At 38.9% G+C, this 20,216-nt stretch overlaps 1 protein-coding gene across 11 annotated transcripts; it reads left to right on the top strand.

Annotated features, from left to right (window-relative positions):
• Positions 1–31: 31 nt before the first annotated feature.
• Positions 32–19,741, top strand: LOC107077093 (leucine-rich repeat-containing protein 27-like). Of its 11 annotated transcripts, XM_069190312.1 has the most exons (12): positions 32–319; positions 1,714–1,844; positions 3,405–3,463; positions 3,668–3,817; positions 5,576–5,792; positions 9,100–9,183; positions 9,541–9,663; positions 10,187–10,277; positions 10,577–10,719; positions 16,387–16,483; positions 18,317–18,406; positions 19,535–19,615. In XM_069190312.1, the coding sequence occupies exons 1-11, from the start codon at positions 125–127 to the stop codon at positions 18,401–18,403; spliced, it is 1,377 nt and encodes a 458-aa protein (XP_069046413.1). In that variant the 5' UTR covers positions 32–124; the 3' UTR covers positions 18,404–18,406; positions 19,535–19,615. The 11 variants fall into 11 exon arrangements, 10 of the variants coding, with proteins under 10 accessions (XP_069046413.1, XP_015200264.2, XP_069046407.1 ...); XR_011189656.1 differs by lacking the exons at positions 16,387–16,483; positions 18,317–18,406; positions 19,535–19,615 and adding exons at positions 13,417–13,608; positions 14,347–14,409; XM_015344778.2 differs by lacking the exon at positions 18,317–18,406 and having other exon boundaries at positions 19,535–19,741.
• Positions 19,742–20,216: the final 475 nt, after the last annotated feature.

Genomic DNA, 20,216 nt, shown 5'->3' on the forward strand with positions numbered 1-20,216 from the left:
TGCATAAATAAACTTTTGCATTATTTAAACATCTTCACGGTATGTAGACATCAAGTTGGAAGAGCCAAAATACAACTCATAAACTATTAAATGATTGTACGGAGTTTCTTAGAATAAAGTGAATATGGATTTCGAAATTCATTTGAGAAAATGTCTAGATTATGGAAACATTATCTCTCGAACGGAAGTGGCAGGAGAACAAGTAGGTCGGCTGAGCAAAGAAATACAATTTCAAAGAGATTATGAGGAGAAAATACTGGATCTCAGCAAGAGAAGTCTGATGAAATTGAATTACAAAAATATCTCAAGAAACATAGAGGTAGGGGTCCCTACTCAGATAGATAAACAACAGCTGTTCATTTGCTTTTCAAATAAATACACCAGTGTGTTTTATTAAATACAATATCAAGTAACGGTATTCGTACAAATCAGTGTTCATTCATGTTCAGTTATGTTTATTCAAAGAATTCAAAAAAGCTTTGTTTTAAAAAGAAACACTCGTCTGTTTATTTCGCATACTTCGTTTTCCACATTTTATTCAGCTCTAGTTACTGTAAGTACTTCTTTATCTAAAATCATGAAGCCTGTTCAGGACTCATCTGTTCAGACAGACATCGCTTATGATTTCTCCGCTCTCAATGACATTTTTTTCACGATGCCCCTTATTCCTAAGTGGCGATGTGATTTGCGTATTGATTCTACTCACAAAAGACATGAAATAGGTCTACATCCCACAACCGACTGCTTGAAAAACCTGCTACTACAAGGTCTGTTATGTTATTTTGCCTAGCGTATCTTGAAATAACCTTATTTTTTATTTTATTAATTGTATTACACTTCGTCCAGATTACGGCGTCTCCTAAAATACAGTATTATTAGATGTAGAAAAGTAAGTAAGACTCTGGAGTTGTCACTGGAAAGTTGTGTATTATTAAGATCATGGGTAGAGCGCTACTATGAAACCTGTGCTATTGTGAAAGTATTTCTGTTACATTGCTCCTTTTAAAAAAATACATTGCGATTAAAATCGATACTCCACTTAAAATTGCTATAAATTTGTACAAATATATCTTTATATTTTAAGTTGTGTGTGTGTAGCCATTCACCAGTCAACTAATACAAGTAGTGTTGACATCATGCTAATCGTCCAAGAGTTTTGAGTTTTTTTCCTGAAAAAATGTTTATTTATAACTTGTGAAGGGTTTATTAGGATAAAAAAGCAACATTAATTTGTTATTTTACAATACTAACAAAAACATCTATTTATCCATTTTCTACCTGCTTCATCCAATTTCATCGGGTTTTCTACCCGCTTTATGAAATTAGGTCATGGGGGTGCAAGGCAGGGTACCCCCGGGATGGGACGCCAGTCCATCACATGGCGGAAAGACAAATACACAGACGTGTAGACACACACACCAGGGCCAGTTTTCCCAGAAGCCAATGAACCTACCGGTATATTTTTGGACTGCAGGAGAAAACCAGAGCACCCACAGGAAACCCATGCAAACATGGGAAGAGCATATAAACTCCATACAGGTAGCACCCCAGGTCCAGAATTGAATCTTGGACCCCAAAGAGACAGCAGTACTAACCACTGTGCCAACATGCCACCCTCCTAAACAAGAAGATTTGTGAAGAAATCAACAAAAGCCACAGCTGGAAACTAACTTTTAACCATAAAAGAGATTTCTACTGTGCATGTCTTTGCAGCAGCTTTATTTGCAAGGGAATATTCTAGAGGAACTACCGACACGTTTCTTCGAGTGGCTGCCAAGATTATTCTGGCTGGATGTTAGAAACAACCAACTGGAGAGGCTGCCTGCTGAAGTTGGCCAACACAGGTTGGAAAGTATTTAAATATTAAGAAAGTTGTATACAGTAATTGCAAGAATTCGTTAAGTTGTCAGAAACAAGACTGAGTATGTTAGGGAGTGAAGAAGCTATTACTATTATTAAGGAGTAATAGAAATCATATTCTTGTGCTTTCATTTTTTTTTCATGTGCTTTTAAGATAATTCTTTTTTTTCTCATCTTAAAAACTGGATATGCACCAATAAATTATGTATGTCTCATATAACCAAAAATCTTGGTATCTGTTGAGCTCTTTGGTTATAGCTGAGAGTTTTACAAAGGAAGAAAATGGAAAATGTGCTGTTCATTTCCAGACTTGTACAGTTAGGATAAACAATGCATTGTTTTTTGGACAATAATTTCCTGTTTTTATTGTTTTACTGTTGTAGACATCCTATGATGTACTAATGTATATACCTAAACAACACGATATGTATTGGTGAAGTCCAAGTGTTATTACATTTATTAAATCCTAAAAATAAAACTTCTGAATACATAGAAACATAGACACATAGTACAATAGCTAAAAGGTCATATTTCTAAAAGTAATTTCACATTGCTTGCGAGGTAGTGAGAGGTGGATTTGTGAGAAAGTTGCCTGTTGATTGGAAAAACCTGCAGAATGAGGCACAGGTAGTCAGAATGAGTAATTAGCACTCAGAGGGAGTGAAAGTTCGTGTGAGAGAAAGAAACTGTTGGAATAGGCTTTGCATGGAATTGGCCATTCCCTTGAGCTAATTAAGAGGCTTGTAAGAACAGACAGGAGGAAAATGGTTTCACCAGCCTAAGAAGGAGGGAAAGTGGGAGCTCCAGAGGTGGTGAAGCTCTCATTAGTAATGGTGGGGCTGGATTACAGGGCTGTGGGACTCAATGAACTGGGAGTGCTTGAGAAAATACAGCTTAGAATGTATTGAGCAGTGTTGTAGGCAGGCTGCATGGTAGTAAGTTTGGCAGGCTCAATGACAATGAAGTGTTCTTATAAGGAACAGCATTGGAAAGCTGAAACGGGGTTTACTGGAGGGATTGGCACATGGAAGAGTGGGTCATAGAGAGTGTCGAGATGGCACAGGCTAAGTCCCACTTACTTCCTTGTGCTTTACCGTCACCAGACAGACACCAACAGGCAGAGTGTGAGAAGTAACAGAGGAAAAAAAAACAGTTACTGCTATCTCAGAGATGTCAATGTTGGTTACAGAAAGGTGTCCCTGACTAAATGGGATCAGCCATGAAAGATGCCGAAGAAAATTCAATGGTGAAAAATTGAATTGAAGGCTTGTGTTTGGGTTTCCTGGCCAAACAAGATCAGTCAGAAAAAGTTAGTGGTTGTTTGTGAAGAGCTGAGGTAAACATTGGTGTTAAAATGTCAATTGTTGTATTTGTGTTCCTGGAAACTTTGTGTAAAAGGGAGCAATATAACCATAACTAGGAATGGGGAGGAACCAGGCTTTTTAAATGACATGTACTGGACCCTCAGTTATCTTTGGGAACTCAGTTATACTGAGGTAGGCTGTATAAGAAATGTTTTTCATTTTCCCTATTTGTTTCACCAGACATATGCACACTCTACTGCTGGAGAACAATCCACTGAGGGAGTTGCCAGTTGAATTAGGTAATGCTAAATTATAGCTGGCAGACACGACTGTGCCTGACCATTAAATATAATGGAAATTATCTTTCACATGATTTAAATTATTTTGGGCTACTTTATGATTAGCTCTGTCGAGTCTCTTGTGGCAAGCATTTGATCATTAGATTTGTATTTTGTTTTGAGTACCAGTGTGAGACAATGATTCAGATCTCTTACTTTTTCAAGGGAATGTGAGAACCCTGAAAGCCCTGGGACTGAGGGATTGTCCATTGCACTTTCCCCCTGTTGCTGTTCTGTCCCTGGGAACAGAAAGCATTCTGTCTTTTCTCCGGAGAGCTGCTGTCAATGCTTCTACTGGACTGGAGCCTAAAACACGTAAGCCCAAAAAACATTCTTTTTGTTACTTATTCATTGGACTAACATTTTTGTCCAGTGTGAAATAAAAAAAGGTTTAGTTATCAATGCCTTACATATTGTGTATATAGTACTGTGTCATATTAGATACATGTCTGTTTCACTGGTTACAGCTAGCTATTGTATGCCTTGACTTAAAATACTTTAACTGTAAAGATGCATAAAGCAAATTATTAGTTTTTTTTATGGTTTGACCTTCAAGCTTTTTAGAACTATGAGAGCTAATTCATATTCATTCTGTTAATGAAAATATTCAATTCATATGAAGCAATGAGAAGAAGTCTACTTGGATATATTGTAAGTACAAAGGTTTAGACAAATATAATAAATTGGAAAAGGCAAGGTGGAGGCCACTTACACAGTCTTATAATAGTGTAATAAAAGTGCTGTACATCTTAGAAAAGTACCTAAAGCACCTTGCAAATGCATTCAGACCCTTACCCAGTTTTTACATAGTGTTGCTTTAAAGTTTACAGCCATAGTAATATGAATTAGCAATTAATTTGCTATATACAAAGCTATTCCACATATTCAGAGCAAAGAAGAGAAGTAAAATGAAACAAATAAAGAATGGAAATTTCATTATTGCTTAAGCATTTGAACTTTTTGTAGCAAATGTAAATTAATTTAGGTGCACAAAATTAGATTAAAGAGCCACACAATTATTTTTGTTTATGAAATCAACCTGTTAGTTTTTTCTGACATTCATGCAACTTATCTTACTCTCAGAAGTCTTCGATTTGACCCTTCAAGCGGTGAATAAAGTAGAAAATTTAAAAACGCGTTTGCTTATGCAACATTTTCTAATTTTACAAAAGGATACCATCGGAAATTTCCGATATCAATAAATATATACACATCTGTCCGGTACAAATCATTATGTAATACAGCAGCTGGCAAAAATTTCACATTAATAATAATAATAATTGCTTACACTTATATAGCACTTTCCTGGACACTCCACTCAAAGCGCTTTACAGGTAATGGATACAGTTACAGACTCCCCTCCACCACCACCACCAATGTGTAGCATCCACCTGGATGATGAGATGGCTGCCATAGTGCGCCAGAGCGCCAGAACGCTCACCACACATCACACATCAGTGGGGAGGAGAGCAGAGTAATGAACCCAATTCATAGATGGGGATTATTAGGAGGCCATGATTGGTAAGGGCCAATGTTGAAATTTGGCCAGGATGCCAGGGTTACACTCCTACGCTTTTTGAGAAACACCCTGGGATTTTTAATGAGAGTCAGGACCTTGGTTTTACATCTCATCTGAAGGACAGCACCTGTTTACAGTATAATGTCCCTGTCACTATACTGGGGCATTAGGACCCACATGGACCGCAGGGTGAGCGCCCCCTGCTGGCCCCACTAACATCTCTACCAGCAGCAACCTTCGTTTTTCCCTGGAGGTCTCCCATCCAGGTACTAACCAGGCTCACACCTGCTTAGCTTCAATAGATTGCCAGTTCTGAGTTGCAGAGTTATATAGCTGGCCACATTAAATTAGAAAAGATGAGACACTGTGATAAAGGCCCCATGCAACTGTATCCATTTAAAAACTGACCAAAACATTCCATTGAAATTCTACTTCAAGGAAAAATAAATGAAATAATTGTCTTGGTATTTTTTTAATAATTCATTAGCGAATATAATGAAATATCAGTTTGAATCATGTATGTTTTATTTTTGATGTAACATGTTTGTCAACAGGGCACAGTAATATCACATATATTGAAAAGGAGATGAGATTGGGGTGTCAACCCAGTGAATGGTTTGTAGACCAAAGGAACCTTGAAACAATCAAACCAGGAGGCACTGTGCCATTTCTGGATTTCACTGCAGCAGCGTCACTGAAAAAGCCTTTGCGCTTCAGTCAATACAGAGCACTCAGAAAGCAGAAACAGAGGAAGTGTGAAACTCTACAAAGGTAAGCTAAAATGTGTTGCACCTCATTAGAAAAAGATGCTCATTTTTTAATCCTAGGGAAATTTATTTTTGAAGTTACATGTCAATTATATTAGAAAATTAAACTGAATACATCTTTTAGAGAGGGAGGAAGATGTGACCCCAAAATGCTCACATGCAATTTCACTTTACTGGTAAACTTTCGTATGCTGCTGAAACATGTGTCAAGACAAATTTAGCTGAATAAACCAAAACACCCTTTCTTTTGAATTCAGAGCAAACAGAAGCAAATTGAGGTTGCAGTATAGTTTTAAAAAATTTAATCTATGAGAGGAGTCTTTCATTGCAGGCATATTTCTGTTTTTAAGAGGTACAGTCCATGTTTATGTTCTTTTTAATCATTATTTTCAAAGGTAGAGTTACAGTAATAAGGCTGTGAAAGAACATTGTGACAGCTGTGCATAATAAAAACACAAATAGATATTTTGATACAATAGTATACAGATTTAAAATATATTTCCTTGCAACAGTTTTCACCACCTTCCTATGATGTCCCATTTTCTTTATTCACAAGAAAATGTTTAATTTTAATGCAGAAGCTCAAGTAGGTGGCTGCATCAGTTTGCATAGGCTGCAAAGGAACAAGTAAAGGTTTATTCCATGCTGAAAAGATAAGAAAAGAAATGCAATGTTTTGGCTGTGGAGCCTTCTTCAGGTGGCCTCATCAGGAGCCTTCTTCACACATGAAGCAGGCTCCACAGCTGAAATGTTGCGTTTCTTTTCTTATCTTTTCAGCATGGAATAAACCTTTACTTGCTCTTTAATTTTAATACATACATATAAATATATTAAATGTAAACTCATTTAATTCATATTTTTTTAAAAAAAATAATGCTTATTAAATTAAACTTTTATAAGTATAAAGGAGTTCATTCTCAGCAAATCCTGCAAAAATAAAAGTATTCACCCTGTGAGACAGCATCTGGTGTAAGCACGTTTGGAGCACTTACAGTTAGCAGCAGTTATGGCTTTTTGAGGCGTTTTGAGTAAGTCCCTACCGTTGAACAATAGGTTGGTGCAATTTTCCATTGCACATTGAAAACGTGCTCAAACTCTATCACAATGGCTGGGGTTTTCTGATGGATAAATGATAAGATGTGCATATTGTAATGCCATGGGGGTGGTGGCCAGCACCTTGAGCACGAGCAGGCGTCTCCAAGGTCTGCCTCCACCAATTGACGTCCTTGCGACGCCACCAGGCTGGGAGTCACACACTGACAGAATCTCCAGCTCCTCCTTTTCACTCTGAGATCTCTCATCCTAACCACACCAGAGTCTCTCTTCTCACTGTCTTGCCCTAATCTGTGTCCTTGAAGTTTTATCCCACATACAGCTGTTGATGCACCTCAGCCCCATGCCCAGCCACCACTGTGTTTCTCACTATTAGCTCCCAGTGTGCAGATCTCTTACACACAATGCTATGAATGCACATTAACTCTCATCCAGAGGACCCTCTAGACAGCTCTGTTCTTCCACACTATAACAGGCTGCCATCTCTTTACATTTCAGGATCCTCTACTGCTCCTCTCTGAAGGCTCCCATAGTCATACAGTTCTCTCTGGGATTGTCACTCTTCTTGGTCCCTTCTGGGAAGTTTCCACATCTACACCCAGCTCCCTCCAGAACTGTCTTTCTCAATTCACCAAGTTCTTTCGCTGTTCTATTCACAGTTTCCTTCGAGGCTGTCACTGTCATGTCTCTTCCCCTTATCCCCTTAGTTTGCCTACCCTCTCTCTTACAGCAGATGCCCTCACCAGCAGTGCCTCACACCCGCTGCTGTTTTGTGTCAGCCCGGCTCTCTCACTGCGCCACCACCTACTTGAGTCCTGTTCTCGTGTCTGCTCTTGCCTGCAGTTAGCTCAGAACTGAGGTCTCAGCTTGGTCTGTACTTGGGGAGGTATTCGGTTTGCTTTTAAAGGGTTCCCACAGCTGAAGCTCATTAGCACTCATACTCCACTCTGTTACTGAGGCAACCGGTCTCTGTCTGTTGAGAGCTCTGCTTTCCTGCCGAACACACCTGTATAACACCACAGTGTTAATTTATTAATTTTAGATATCATATTTTAATACTATTTTTTATTAATCAAAAAGGAAATACAGCTATAATTAACATTAGAAGAAGTTTCTGTGGCACACAAATCTGTATAAACAAGTGCATAAACTAACTCTTGGATGCCCCTTCTAAAAGGTTGCTGACCCCTGGCCTACTACTGTAGGTGTTATTGTCCTGCTTTATCCCAGTTTTAGGCCTTTGGTCCACTATAATCGGCTTTCCTCAGAACTTTGCACCTTGCTCCATCCATATCCTCTTCAGTTTTGGAAAATGTCTCAGTCACTGCTGATGAGGAGCAGTCCCATAATACAATGGTGCCCTCACTATGTTGACAGCACGGTGATGCAGTGTGTTTGTTTTGCTCCACACCTAACTCTTTGCATATACACCACAAAGTTTTAATTTTGTCTCATCTGACCACAAAATCTTTTGCCACATTTTTGTGGAGTGACTGGGATATGTTTTACTCAAGGACAGTTTCTCCCATGATTAGAATTAGAATCAATAAGAATCATGGCCTTTGTAAGAAAAAAGTGAATTATAGAGTATCCCTCAGTACAACATGTTTGTACAGGTTTGTTCAAATGTTTGCATATTTGTCTTAAAAATGATACTTTATATTGTTAAAAAACAATTGTGCTACAAGCAAGCCTATGGGGGTAATTTGTTTAGAACTATGAGAAGTCTTGTTATCTTGTATTTTAAAACACCCTTGTTTGTATAAAAACTCTGTTGCAGTGCTTCAAAACATCATCCTCACATCTCTGACAATGACAAACTACCACTATATATAAAACTATATACTTGGTATATACTCTAGAATTTTCCTCTTAAGCACAAATACATCACAATTCTTTCAATAACCTTTCTGGGAAGCATGGGATGCAGTGCGACATATACCCTGGCCAGGATGCCAGTCCATTTCAGGGCACATAATACACTTACATTCACACACTCACACCAGGGCCAGTTTTACAAAAGCCAATTAACCTACAAGTACTGTATGTCTTTGGACTGTGGGCAGAAACAGTTTTTGTTGCTTGTTTGTTTTTTTGCATATGCGGTTAGTGGTGTCTTTCAAAACAGAAGTTCGGAAGGAGATCAGATTCTTAATCTCACCACTTCCAGTCTTCTATGCATTAAGATCTTGCCTGTGGGACTCCCCATTTATTCTCCTTTCTCTCAACCACCCTCCACCCCAACTTCACCTTTGTAGCAGCTCCCAGGCTCATTCCTCCTGGCAAGAGGGGGGATCTTGTCAACCTTGTCCTCAAGGGTGGGCTGCTGTTCCTCCAGCCAGGCAAGTTATGCCAAATAAATGCTTACTATATTACTATATCAATATGTGTCACCTCTCTGTAGCAGTAATTAAGATTTGGCTGAACTTTGGCTTTATAGTCAAACGAATTTAAAAGTGTGTCTAACCTTATTATTTCATGAAAATGTGAAGCATATAAAACATTCTTAAGGAAATTAAATAAAGCCCTGAGTGAAAGACTTCACAACCACACTCCAATCTAAATAAAGAACGTTACCAGATGACTGGCATGGTTTGGACTGTTTTCATTTATGTGTATCTTGAGGTTTCAACATTTAAACATAGTGTAAACATATATTCCAACACTCTCAATAGCCTTTTTCTTCTATGTTGTAACAGTGCAGCAGAGCCTGAGACAAAGGAGAGATACAGCAAGCCTGATGAGAAAAAAACTGAAGAAAAATTCTCAGCTGTGTTCAAAGAACTCACAGAAAAACAACTCCAGATGGAAAAACGAAAGATGTATGTTTTCTTAAATTCCCTGTTAGTTATTGTAAGCGGCCTGACTTGCTAAAATTAAGTTTATATGTTGTGTTTAGTCAGCTACTATTACTATTATAGATTAATTGCATAGCTGAGTCAAATCTGTATGTACAGTACTGTATAATACTTAAACATACTTGGATGAAGTGAACAATCCACGCATATGAAAACAGAGAAACATCTCCAGTTACTGTAATGCCAATACTGGTTCCAGAACATTAAGACTGTTGAATTACGCATCAGAAAATCACATCCAGTTTCTGTTTTTAAAATCATTTCAGTCACATACATCTATCTGAAAGTACTATTCCCTGATCCAAAATTTCATAGTTGAAAATGACTATGTTGATCAGCCAAGATGCAAGAACACCTAAAAAATATAGCATTCCAGGGGTCTGCACTCATTCCAGCTTGCAAGTCAATGTCAGTGTCAAAATATATGTGGTTTTAAAAAACATAATAGTTAGAAAAACACAAGTAAGATCCTTATATTTTGTTTCAGAGATCAGGATGCAATTCAAAAACTTTCAGTTCTGTTGCAGAAAAAGAAGGAAAATATCTCCAAGCCTGGCTATGATGTTCATCCTAGACAGGTAATTATTTCTACAGCATTGTTATTCTACAAATATATTATACAAACACATATATAAAATATTTCAATTTACACATATAAACATACATCTATAGCGTTTTTCATATTTTAAAATAATTTGTATCATTTTTTATATTTTTAAAAATGATAATTTAACGCTCACTGTTTAGGCAAAAGTATTGTATTGAAGAAACAACCTAGGGAACATCTCAAGTCATAGCCTAAACCACAACGTAAATGAAAAATGATGATGATGATTTCAAGACTTGAACAGATTAAAATTAAATGTGTTTTTCTTAGGTAACTGAAACTAATGAAAATAAAGATGAATCCAAAATACAGAACCATGAAGTACAATATGTGGCAAATAAATATCACCTGGGCAACAAAGAGGCTGGAAACTGTCAGCAAATCAAAATACCAAGGGAGCTGAAAATGTTGAGGTAATTGAAATGATAGATGCAATTTTCTCCCATCCTTACTTTCTTCTATGTTATGTTTCAGGCCTATTTACAGTGCCTTGCGAAAGTATTCGGCCCCCTTGAACTTTTCAACCTTTTGCCACATTTCAGGCTTCAAACATAAAGATATAATTTTTTTATTTTATGTGAAGAATCACCAACAAGTGGGACACAATTGTGAAGTGGAACGAAATCTATTGGATTTTTGAAACTTTTTTAACTAATAAAAAAATGAAAAGTGGGGCGTGCAAAATTATTTGGCCCCCTCGCGTTAATACTTTGTAGAGCCACCTTTTGCTGCGATTACAGCTGCAAGTCGCTTGGGGTATGTCTCTATCAGTTTTGCACATCGAGAGACTGAAATTCTTGCCCATTCTTCCTTGCAAAACAGCTCGAGCTCAGTGAGGTTGGATGGAGAGCGTTTGTGAACAGCAGTTTTCAGCTCTTTCCACAGATTCTCGATTGGATTCAGGTCTGGACTTTGACTTGGCCATTCAAACACCTGGATACGTTTATTTGTGAACCATTCCTTTGTAGATTTTGCTGTATGTTTGGGATCATTGTCTTGTTGGAAGATAAATCTCCGTCCCAGTTTCAGGTCTTTTGCAGACTCCAACAGGTTTTCATCCAGAATGGTCCTGTATTTGGCTGCATCCATCTTCCCCTCAATTTTAACCATCTTCCCTGTCCCTGCTGAAGAAAAGCAGGCCCAAACCATGATGCTGCCACCACCATGTTTGACAGTGGGGATGGTGTGTTGAGGGTGATGAGCTGTGTTGCTTTTACGCCAAACATATCGTTTTGCATTGTGGCCAAAAAGTTCAATTTTGGTTTCATCTGACCAGAGCACCTTCTTCCACATGTTTGGGGTGTCTCCCAGATGGCTTGTGGCAAACTTTAGACGAGACTTTTTATGGATATCTTTGAGAAATGGCTTTCTTCTTGCCACTCTTCCATAAAGGCCAGATTTGTGCAGTGTAAGACTGATTGTTGTCCTATGGACAGACTCTCCCACCTCAGCTGTAGTTCTCTGCAGTTCATCCAGAGTGATCATGGGCCTCTTGGCTGCATCTCTGATCAGTCTTCTCCTTGTCTGAGCTGAAAGTTTAGAGGGACGGCCAGGTCTTGGTAGATTTGCAGTGGTCTGATACTCCTTCCATTTCAAGATGATCGCTTGCACAGTGCTCCTTGGGATGTTTGAAGCTTAGGAAATCTTTTTGTATCCAAATCCGGCTTTAAACTTCTCCACAACAGTATTACGGACCTGCCTGGTGTGTTCCTTGGTCTTCATGATGCTCTCTGCGCTTTCAACAGAACCTTGAGACTATCACAGAGCAGGTGCATTTATACAGAGACTTGATTACACACAGGTGGATTCTATTTATCACCATCAGTCATTTAGGACAACATTGGATCATTCAGAGATCCTCGCTGAACTTCTGGAGTGAGTTTGCTGCACTGAAAGTAAAGGAAGGCATGTAATGGGATTTTTAATTACCTTGGAGACTCAGGACCTTAGTTTTACATCTCATCCAAAGGACGATACCTTTTTCAGTATATGTCCCCATCACTATACTGTGGCGTTAGGACCCACACACACCACAGGGTAAGCACCCCCTACTGGTTCTCACTAACACCTTTTTCAACAGCCACCTCAGCTTTCCCAAGAGGTCTCCCATCCAGGTACTGGCCAGGCTCACAACTGCATAGATTTAGTGGGTTGTCAGTTGTCACAGCTAGGAACCCACTGTCAGAAAAATAGTAGTCACCACACATTCTAACAATGCAAGTTCCAAGCGAGTGACAAAACCAGAGAAAAGGAGAAGTGGTGGTTGCTGGACAGCATTCTCATGAACAGTGCAAGTGAGAAATAGATCATAATCACAGAGGAAACAACAGTATGTTGTCCAGGAGACTAGGTGACAAAGAATAGGCAGGCAGGTTGAAGAAGACCCAATTGATATTTATTTTGGGACACATGAAAATGATTATAAGCAACATATAAGATACAAATACTCTGTGAATACCCTGAAAATAAAAAAACAGTAAGTCAATTTCTCAGAGATCCTGATGTACGTCATGATCGCTGCTCCTCCTCTTAAGGGCGCTCCAGCCCTTTCTAATTCTGCCTCATTCCCCGCACCTGTTCCTTATTCCAGCCCCTTTTCAGTTCCCCCTTTATAAGCCAGATGCTGGCTTCATTCGGGCTCTACATTGAATCCCATTTCATGTGTGCCCGGGTCCTGATGCGTCTGGCCTTTAACTTTCCATTCTTGTTCCTGTTCCTGTTCCCCCCGCCGGTCCCGACCCGGTTCCCGTTTTTAATCTTCTGGATGGATCGCCTGGCCATGGACTTATGCCTGTGTTTTGGATTCCCTGTTTGGACTTCTTCTTGGATTGTTCGCCCCGGACTCACTCCCCCTGGACACCTGCACACCAAAGACACGCCCCCTGTCTCCATTCCCGTCTCCTGCATGACTTTTCCCCCAGTGCTTCCTCACTATTCCGGATGTGTCGTCTGCACAGGGCCCAGAAAGAACAGTCCGTAACAATGGGGCTGTGCAAAAAACACTGTACAACTGTAAATTTAAAAACTATAACTGAAAAACAACTGTAAACACAAACAAATAAGAGCATGGAAAGTAAAGTGCTGAATGCTTTGCCTTTCCCCATCGCTAGCAAAGCCTATCTGTACAGGTAGACAGATTATCATCTGAAGCAGAAGGACATCATTAGTACTGAGGCAAGGATCTACAGGGGAATTCAAAACCATTTAAAATAGAATGGAATAGAGAACAATGCAAAAAACGATCTGAAAGGAGACACATAAGATCGACAGCAATAAAGGAACACAAAATGTCCAAAGACTAGGTAAATATACTTAAATACCAGGAGAATTAGGAGAAACATGTAAAATCAAGCAGTTATTACTGAATTAGCATTAGATTGTGGTGTAAATGGAATCACAGAAATATGGCATACAAAGAGGGGTACACCAACTGTAGATAGCAGTAGTTCTGGAGAAACAAATAAGAAGGAAGAGGTGTAGGTGTGTGGTATTGGTTTATAAAGAACATTAAGACCTACCACCAAATTCTAACACCAATCATAATGAAATTTCATACAATGAAAGCAGGGATATATGTGTGGTTATCGTGGGAATTTTAACATTTTCTTAATTGGGAAAAATTGTTAAGGATATGGGCAAATGAAACTGAAATTCTAGACATGTCTACTACTTTCTTATTCAGCTTGTGTCACGATATTAGTTCCCGCTCCTTAAGGGTGCTCCAGCCCTTTCACTAAAGACTTTATTCTATGCACCTGTTCCCTATTCCCAGCCCACCTTAAAAGCCAGGCGCTGACGCTCATCCGGGCTCTGCATCTGATTTCCATATCATGCGAGTCCGGGACCTGGAAGCGCCTGGTCCCGTTAAGGTTTTAATCTCCGTTCCCGTTCCCGTTCCCGTTCCCGTTCCCGTTCCCGTTCCCGTTCCTGTTCCTGTTCCCCGTCCGCCGGTTCCGACCCGGCCTTCGTGGTTTTTTAATTCTTGCTCTGATGGATCTCCTGGTTTTGGACTTACCCTTGCGTTTTGGATTTTCCCTAAGGACTACTCTCGGATTGTTCACCTCGGCCACACCTTCCCCGTGCACCAGCGCACCTTGGACACGCCCCCCTGTCTTCAGCCCCGTTTTCCTGCATGACGTTTCCCTAGTGTTTCCCCACTCCGTCGGACTGTGTCGTCCGCATAGGGTCCGGAAAGAACTGTTCGTTACAGCTTGTCCAGGTGCATTGTTAATATCCTGTGGACATGGCTTTTCTTTGGAAGCCAATTAGACAGACATGTGGCTCCTGCCACAGCTCCAGTGGTGTAGATGTAAGCCGGTTTAATTGTCTTGCAAAAAAACAGACAGACAGATTAAAAAGAGCATAACTTATAGCCAGAAAATAGTTTACATCCAGACATACACACTCTTAGGAAACTCCTGTTTCTGTTTCTCCACAAAATACAGTTGTACAGGTTTAGATATACAGACATGGTACACCTTTCACAGTCAGTTGGTACTTCAGGTTGTGTTGTTTTTTTTTTCTTTTGAGTCTCTCAGTTTGTTATGTGAAATTAAATGACACTGTATATTGTGGATATAACCAACACAGGTGTATTACTGTTATTTCTTTTTAAAAGTCCAACAGTAAGTGAATGGCAGACGTCCCTTCTCAACACAAGATGGAGTTCTGGCCACATCGATTTAACTTATGAAGGTGCATGATTACAGTCGGTCATATACAGTGCCATTGAGTGGCAAACCAGAGTTAGCCCAGTACTCTACATAGATTTCTTTGTAATCACATTAGTGTATTAGTTCCCTGGATATTTGTGACAAAGTGTCATCAGGTGCCCATTGATTCCAACAGGAAACTCATGAAGGCGTTTGATAATTTAACTCTTGATGACAAATCCTATTCTATGAATATGACATTCTTCCCTTGATTTTCTCTTCAGCTCATCGGGTTTCTCACAATGTGGTGATATTGATATCATATGTCTGGTGTCCTCAGGACACAAATACAGTGCAGTGTACTGACGGGTTATTGTTTAGACTGTCATGGGCTTTTGTATTTTTCGGCCCTTAGAAAAGTGATCCCTCTGCACAAGACTATCCAGACAGGAATGATAAGGCAGACTATTTAGGACATCTTAAATGACCACAGTGTATCTTTAAAAGGCTTGCTATGTTGCAGTTATAACTTCCACAATGCACTATGACATTCAGTACTCAAAATCCTCAAAAACATCAATTAAGTTATAAAACTTCTTCAGAATCAACAGTGTAACATGAACCAGAGAACACAATAGGGAACTATGGGGAAATGAATTTAAAACTGAGAACAAAAGGTTTATTTTTGCAGAAATGGTTATATGATTCTGTAACAAGCTGTCCAGACATGTGGCTGAAGGCAATGTCCTGGTTTCTTTCAAGAAGTCGCTGGATGAGATTTTAGGATTAATTAGTTAAGAGTAACTAAATAAGATAGCTAATTCAAATGGCCCCCTCGCTGTTGCAACATTTCATACGTTCTTAAAAGGAAGTGTATATAGGCTTGCTAATTTTAATCACAGGGCATCAATGTGACAGTTCAATGAAAGAGAGTAGGAACAAGTTTTGGGGTGGTTTGCAGTTGAGGACAGCTAGCCATGGTGTTCAGTACTCAATAAAGATTTCACCCTTTAAATAAATCACTGTCAAAGGTATTCTCAATGTGTTTATTTGATTCTTATTCTGCTATTGTAACTAGTGTATTATTTGACTATCTTTAAATCCAAAACACTATACATGTACTGTCACCCATAATTAATCCTTTTAGTTTTCTTTTATTTTATAAAGCTCATACAATGTTGTCTACATCTCATTACATTCAATGTCAAAGTCAGAATTTTAATTTAATTAATGCAAATATTCCTGTCACCATCATACTTTGTCATACAAATGATTATAAACAGCAAACAATTTTATAAAGTTTTGTATTTGCATTATCTTATATTACCCTATTTATGAACTGACTGTTCATAAACTCCACAGGTATTCTTTCATCTTATTTTTCATCTTCCCTTATTTTAAAATTCAAGTTGACTGTTTTTCTTATAGGACTGAAGAAATAGATAAATGGATAAACCAACACTTTATGTTTCTTTACAAAATAAGAAAGAATCAAAATCTGGAATCAAGGACATCTTGTTATCAGGTAGAGTATTATTCAGACCCTTGCAGGTTTCATAAAAACAAAAGAGACGTGAATAGATCATCAATATGAAAAAATGTAAAAGTCACCATTACATACATATTTAACCCTTTGCTGTGGCAAACATAAATTAATTTAGGTGCTCAGAATTACCTTAATGAGACACACAATTAGTTGAGTGACCTCTGTCTGTTTGTGAAAATGTATCATAAGGTGTTACTGTATGTTCAGATAACACCAAATTGGAACTTTCTGAATGCCAAGTGTGCGGTTTGGCACAGACCCGAAGCAGTTCATCTCCCAGTCAACACCATCCCTACAGTCAAACATATTGGTGGCAGCATCATGCTGTGGGGATGCTTCTCTTCAGGATGATCTGGGAGACATGCCAAGATTCAAGGAAATATGAGCTGAAAAAAGTACTAGCTAGTGAAAACCTTTTTTTCTGTCTGCTGAGGCAATATTGGTCAAATGGGAGAAAGTTAATTTTTCAGCAGACGAATGATCCAAAACACAAGGCTAAAGCTGCACTGGTGTGGTGTAAGAGAAGGTGAATGTCATGTCCTGACTTGGGTGATATTGAGAATGTGTTGAAAGCAGTGATCTGTGAGCACCTTGAAACAGCTAGAACACATCTGCCAAGAAGTATGGACAAGAAGCACTAAGCCAGCGTGCAAAGTTAGTAGAGACTTGCTGAAAAGGACTTCCAGCTTTAATTGAGTTCATGGGTCTGGGTACTTATGCCATCACGGTATTTGAGTTTTAGCTTTTTTAGTTTTTGCTGACATTTACTGTAACTTACCTTGACTTGATTTTGGTTTGAACATTCTGGTTCTGGGTTAAATATGAAGTTAAAAAAAATGTGTATGAATGAATTTGTAATCCATGTAATTTTAGTTCTGAATTGTACAATTGTAATTGTAGTTCTGAAGGCATGTGCAGACCAGCTGGCAGATGTCTTCTCTGACATATTCAATCTCTAGCTCAGTCTATAGTTACTTCTTGTTTTAAGAAAACCACCATTGTCCCTGTTCCTAAGAAACCCAGAGTCACCTGCCTGAATGACTACCGCCCTGTAACACTCACATCAGTTATCATAAAGTGCTTCGAGCGGTTGGTCAAAGCATACATCACCTCCTCACTGCCTGACACCATAGACCCACTGCAATTTGCGTATCACCAGAACAGGTCAACAGAAGATGCTATTGCCACTGCCCTCTATACTGCCATCTCACACCTGGATAAGAAAGGAACATATGTGAGAATGCTGTTTGTTGATTACAGCTAAGCTTTCAATACCATAGTGCCCTCAAAGCTTGTCATCAAGCTCCAGGACCTGGGATTGAACGCCTCCCTCTGTAATTGGATCCTGGACTTCTTGACGGAACATCCTCAGGTGGTGAGGGTGGGCACCAACATATCCTCTACCCTGACTCTTAACACTGGAGCCCCCCAATGCTCTGTGCTTAGCCCTGTCCTCTACTCCTTATTTACCCATGATTGTGTCGCCAGGCATAACTCAAACTCCATCATCAAGTTTGCGGACAATACAACAGTCATCAGCCTGATCACAGATGGTGAAGAGTCTGCGTACAGGGAGGAGGTTGAAACCCTGGCAGCATGGTGCCAGAACAACTCTCTTGAACATCAGTAAGACTAAGACTATAGGAAACACCAGGGAGGAGATCACACACCTATCTAAATCAATGGGACTGCAGTGGAGAGGGTCAGCAGTTTTAAGTTCCTGGGAGTTAACATCTCAGAGGACTTAACCTGGACCCACCACACCAACACTGTGGTCAAAACAGCACGGCAGTGCCTATTCTTTCTCCGCAGGCTAAAGACGTTTGGCATGCCATCACATATCCAGGCCAACTTCTACAGGTGCACTATCGAGAGCATCCTGACTGGTTGCATTACTGACTGGTATGGGAACTGCTCCGCCCGGGATCGCAAAGTACTACAGAGGGTGGTGAAGTCATTACCGGCTGCGAACTACCAAACATCTAGGATATCTACTCAGCTAGATTTCTTAAGAAGGCCAGGTCCATTCTCAAGGACCCCAGTCATCCCAGTCACAAACTGTTTTCCCTCCTACCATCTGGTAAACAGTACCAAAGCATTCGGTCTTAGTCCAAAAGATTACGGAAAAGCTTCTACCTCCAGGCAGTGAGACTGCTAAACAGCCAACCATCCTATAGCAAATCACCCGTAATGGCTACATGGATATTCTGTTTTCTTTGTATTCAGCATACTACACTAATTGTATATATTGCATACACCATGGACATATAGCAGCTCTATTCATATTGCGTTTTATCCAATTTCTATTACATTATTATCCATTATCATGTAACCTTATTTTCGTAACCCTAATTTTGTGATTTTTGTGATTTGTTTTTTATTTTTGTGATTCTTGTGATTCTTGTTTTTTTTGAGCTCGCAGAAAAGACATCTCATTGCCAGCAACAACCGCTGTACGTTGTGCTTTGATAAATAAACTTTGATTTGATTTGATTTGATTGATTTCACAAAATAGGACACCCTAGGAAGGATCTGATTATGTTTGTAATCCACTGTAGCACAAGCACAGTATGGATTGGCCAAACAAATGGCAGTGTACTTCTACAATAATACATTAGAAGTATTAGCTACTCAATATTTTACCATACAGGATGAGCAATCACAGCAGAGTTTAGCCGTGGTTCACAGCCCATTCTTGATAGTCAAACATTTTAGGAGGTGCAAAGAGGGAAGGCAGATGAGAATTTGTTGACAAATTTGAGGTGTCAAAGTGAAAGTAACAAACTGTACAACAAAATGCTTGGGAGGAGATGAGCTGAGACATTGAGAGGTCTAACTAGTGACCTCAGTCAAGATGCGATGCAGTTTAGAGCACAAACAACATCCAGAGCTGTGATACTCTATCTTACGCAGCTTGGGAAACAAGTTCTGTTCCTTAAGTACAATGTGGATATCTTATAAAAAAAACAACATCCGAGATAAAAACAGTAAATGATCTTTCCACACTTTTAATCTAAGTTTTTGTTTTAGGTTACAAATTTGGAACAGGATTTTTCATGTATGAGGCTTGAACAGCAATCCCCAATGGAAGACAGAAGTGCAACATTCACTAGAGCATGGATTCCATAGTGATTTTACCAATGACTGTTTAACATCATTTAAAAACTGCTGTACCTGAGATTTAATATATGATATGGGTTATATAATGTAATAAATCAGCATATACCATTTCCTAAACTGAATCTGCTGCCTACACAATAGATATTTTGAAAGTAGAGATTGTGTAAGATAAAATTGGCAAAATGGCCAAATACTGTATAGATCCAGTTACCATTATTGATAACTGAAAACAAATTCCAGTGGATATATGATTATTTTTTATCAGTATTTGATTATTAAGACCTGCTTTGTTGTTATTTTATTCACAATAATTGTATTTAATTTTATATTTAAGATCAGGATATTCATTTTAATCATTAATGTCATGAACACAAATTATGCTATAACCATTAACAATTATAGTTGTGGAAAACAATTGCGTCAAGTGTAACATAAAACAGTCTATCAAACAAATAATTTCCTTCTTCAGATGAAATCACTAAAACAAAAGAAAAAAAAAACTTTATCAATCTGATGTTGATTGTGGTTTTACAATACAGAAAACAAGATTAAAGGTCCAGCAGAATAATATAAGTTCCCCACATATTTCTGT

Source organism: Lepisosteus oculatus, chromosome 1, assembly GCF_040954835.1.
Source record: "Lepisosteus oculatus isolate fLepOcu1 chromosome 1, fLepOcu1.hap2, whole genome shotgun sequence".
Taxonomy (NCBI): Eukaryota; Metazoa; Chordata; class Actinopteri; order Semionotiformes; family Lepisosteidae; genus Lepisosteus; species Lepisosteus oculatus.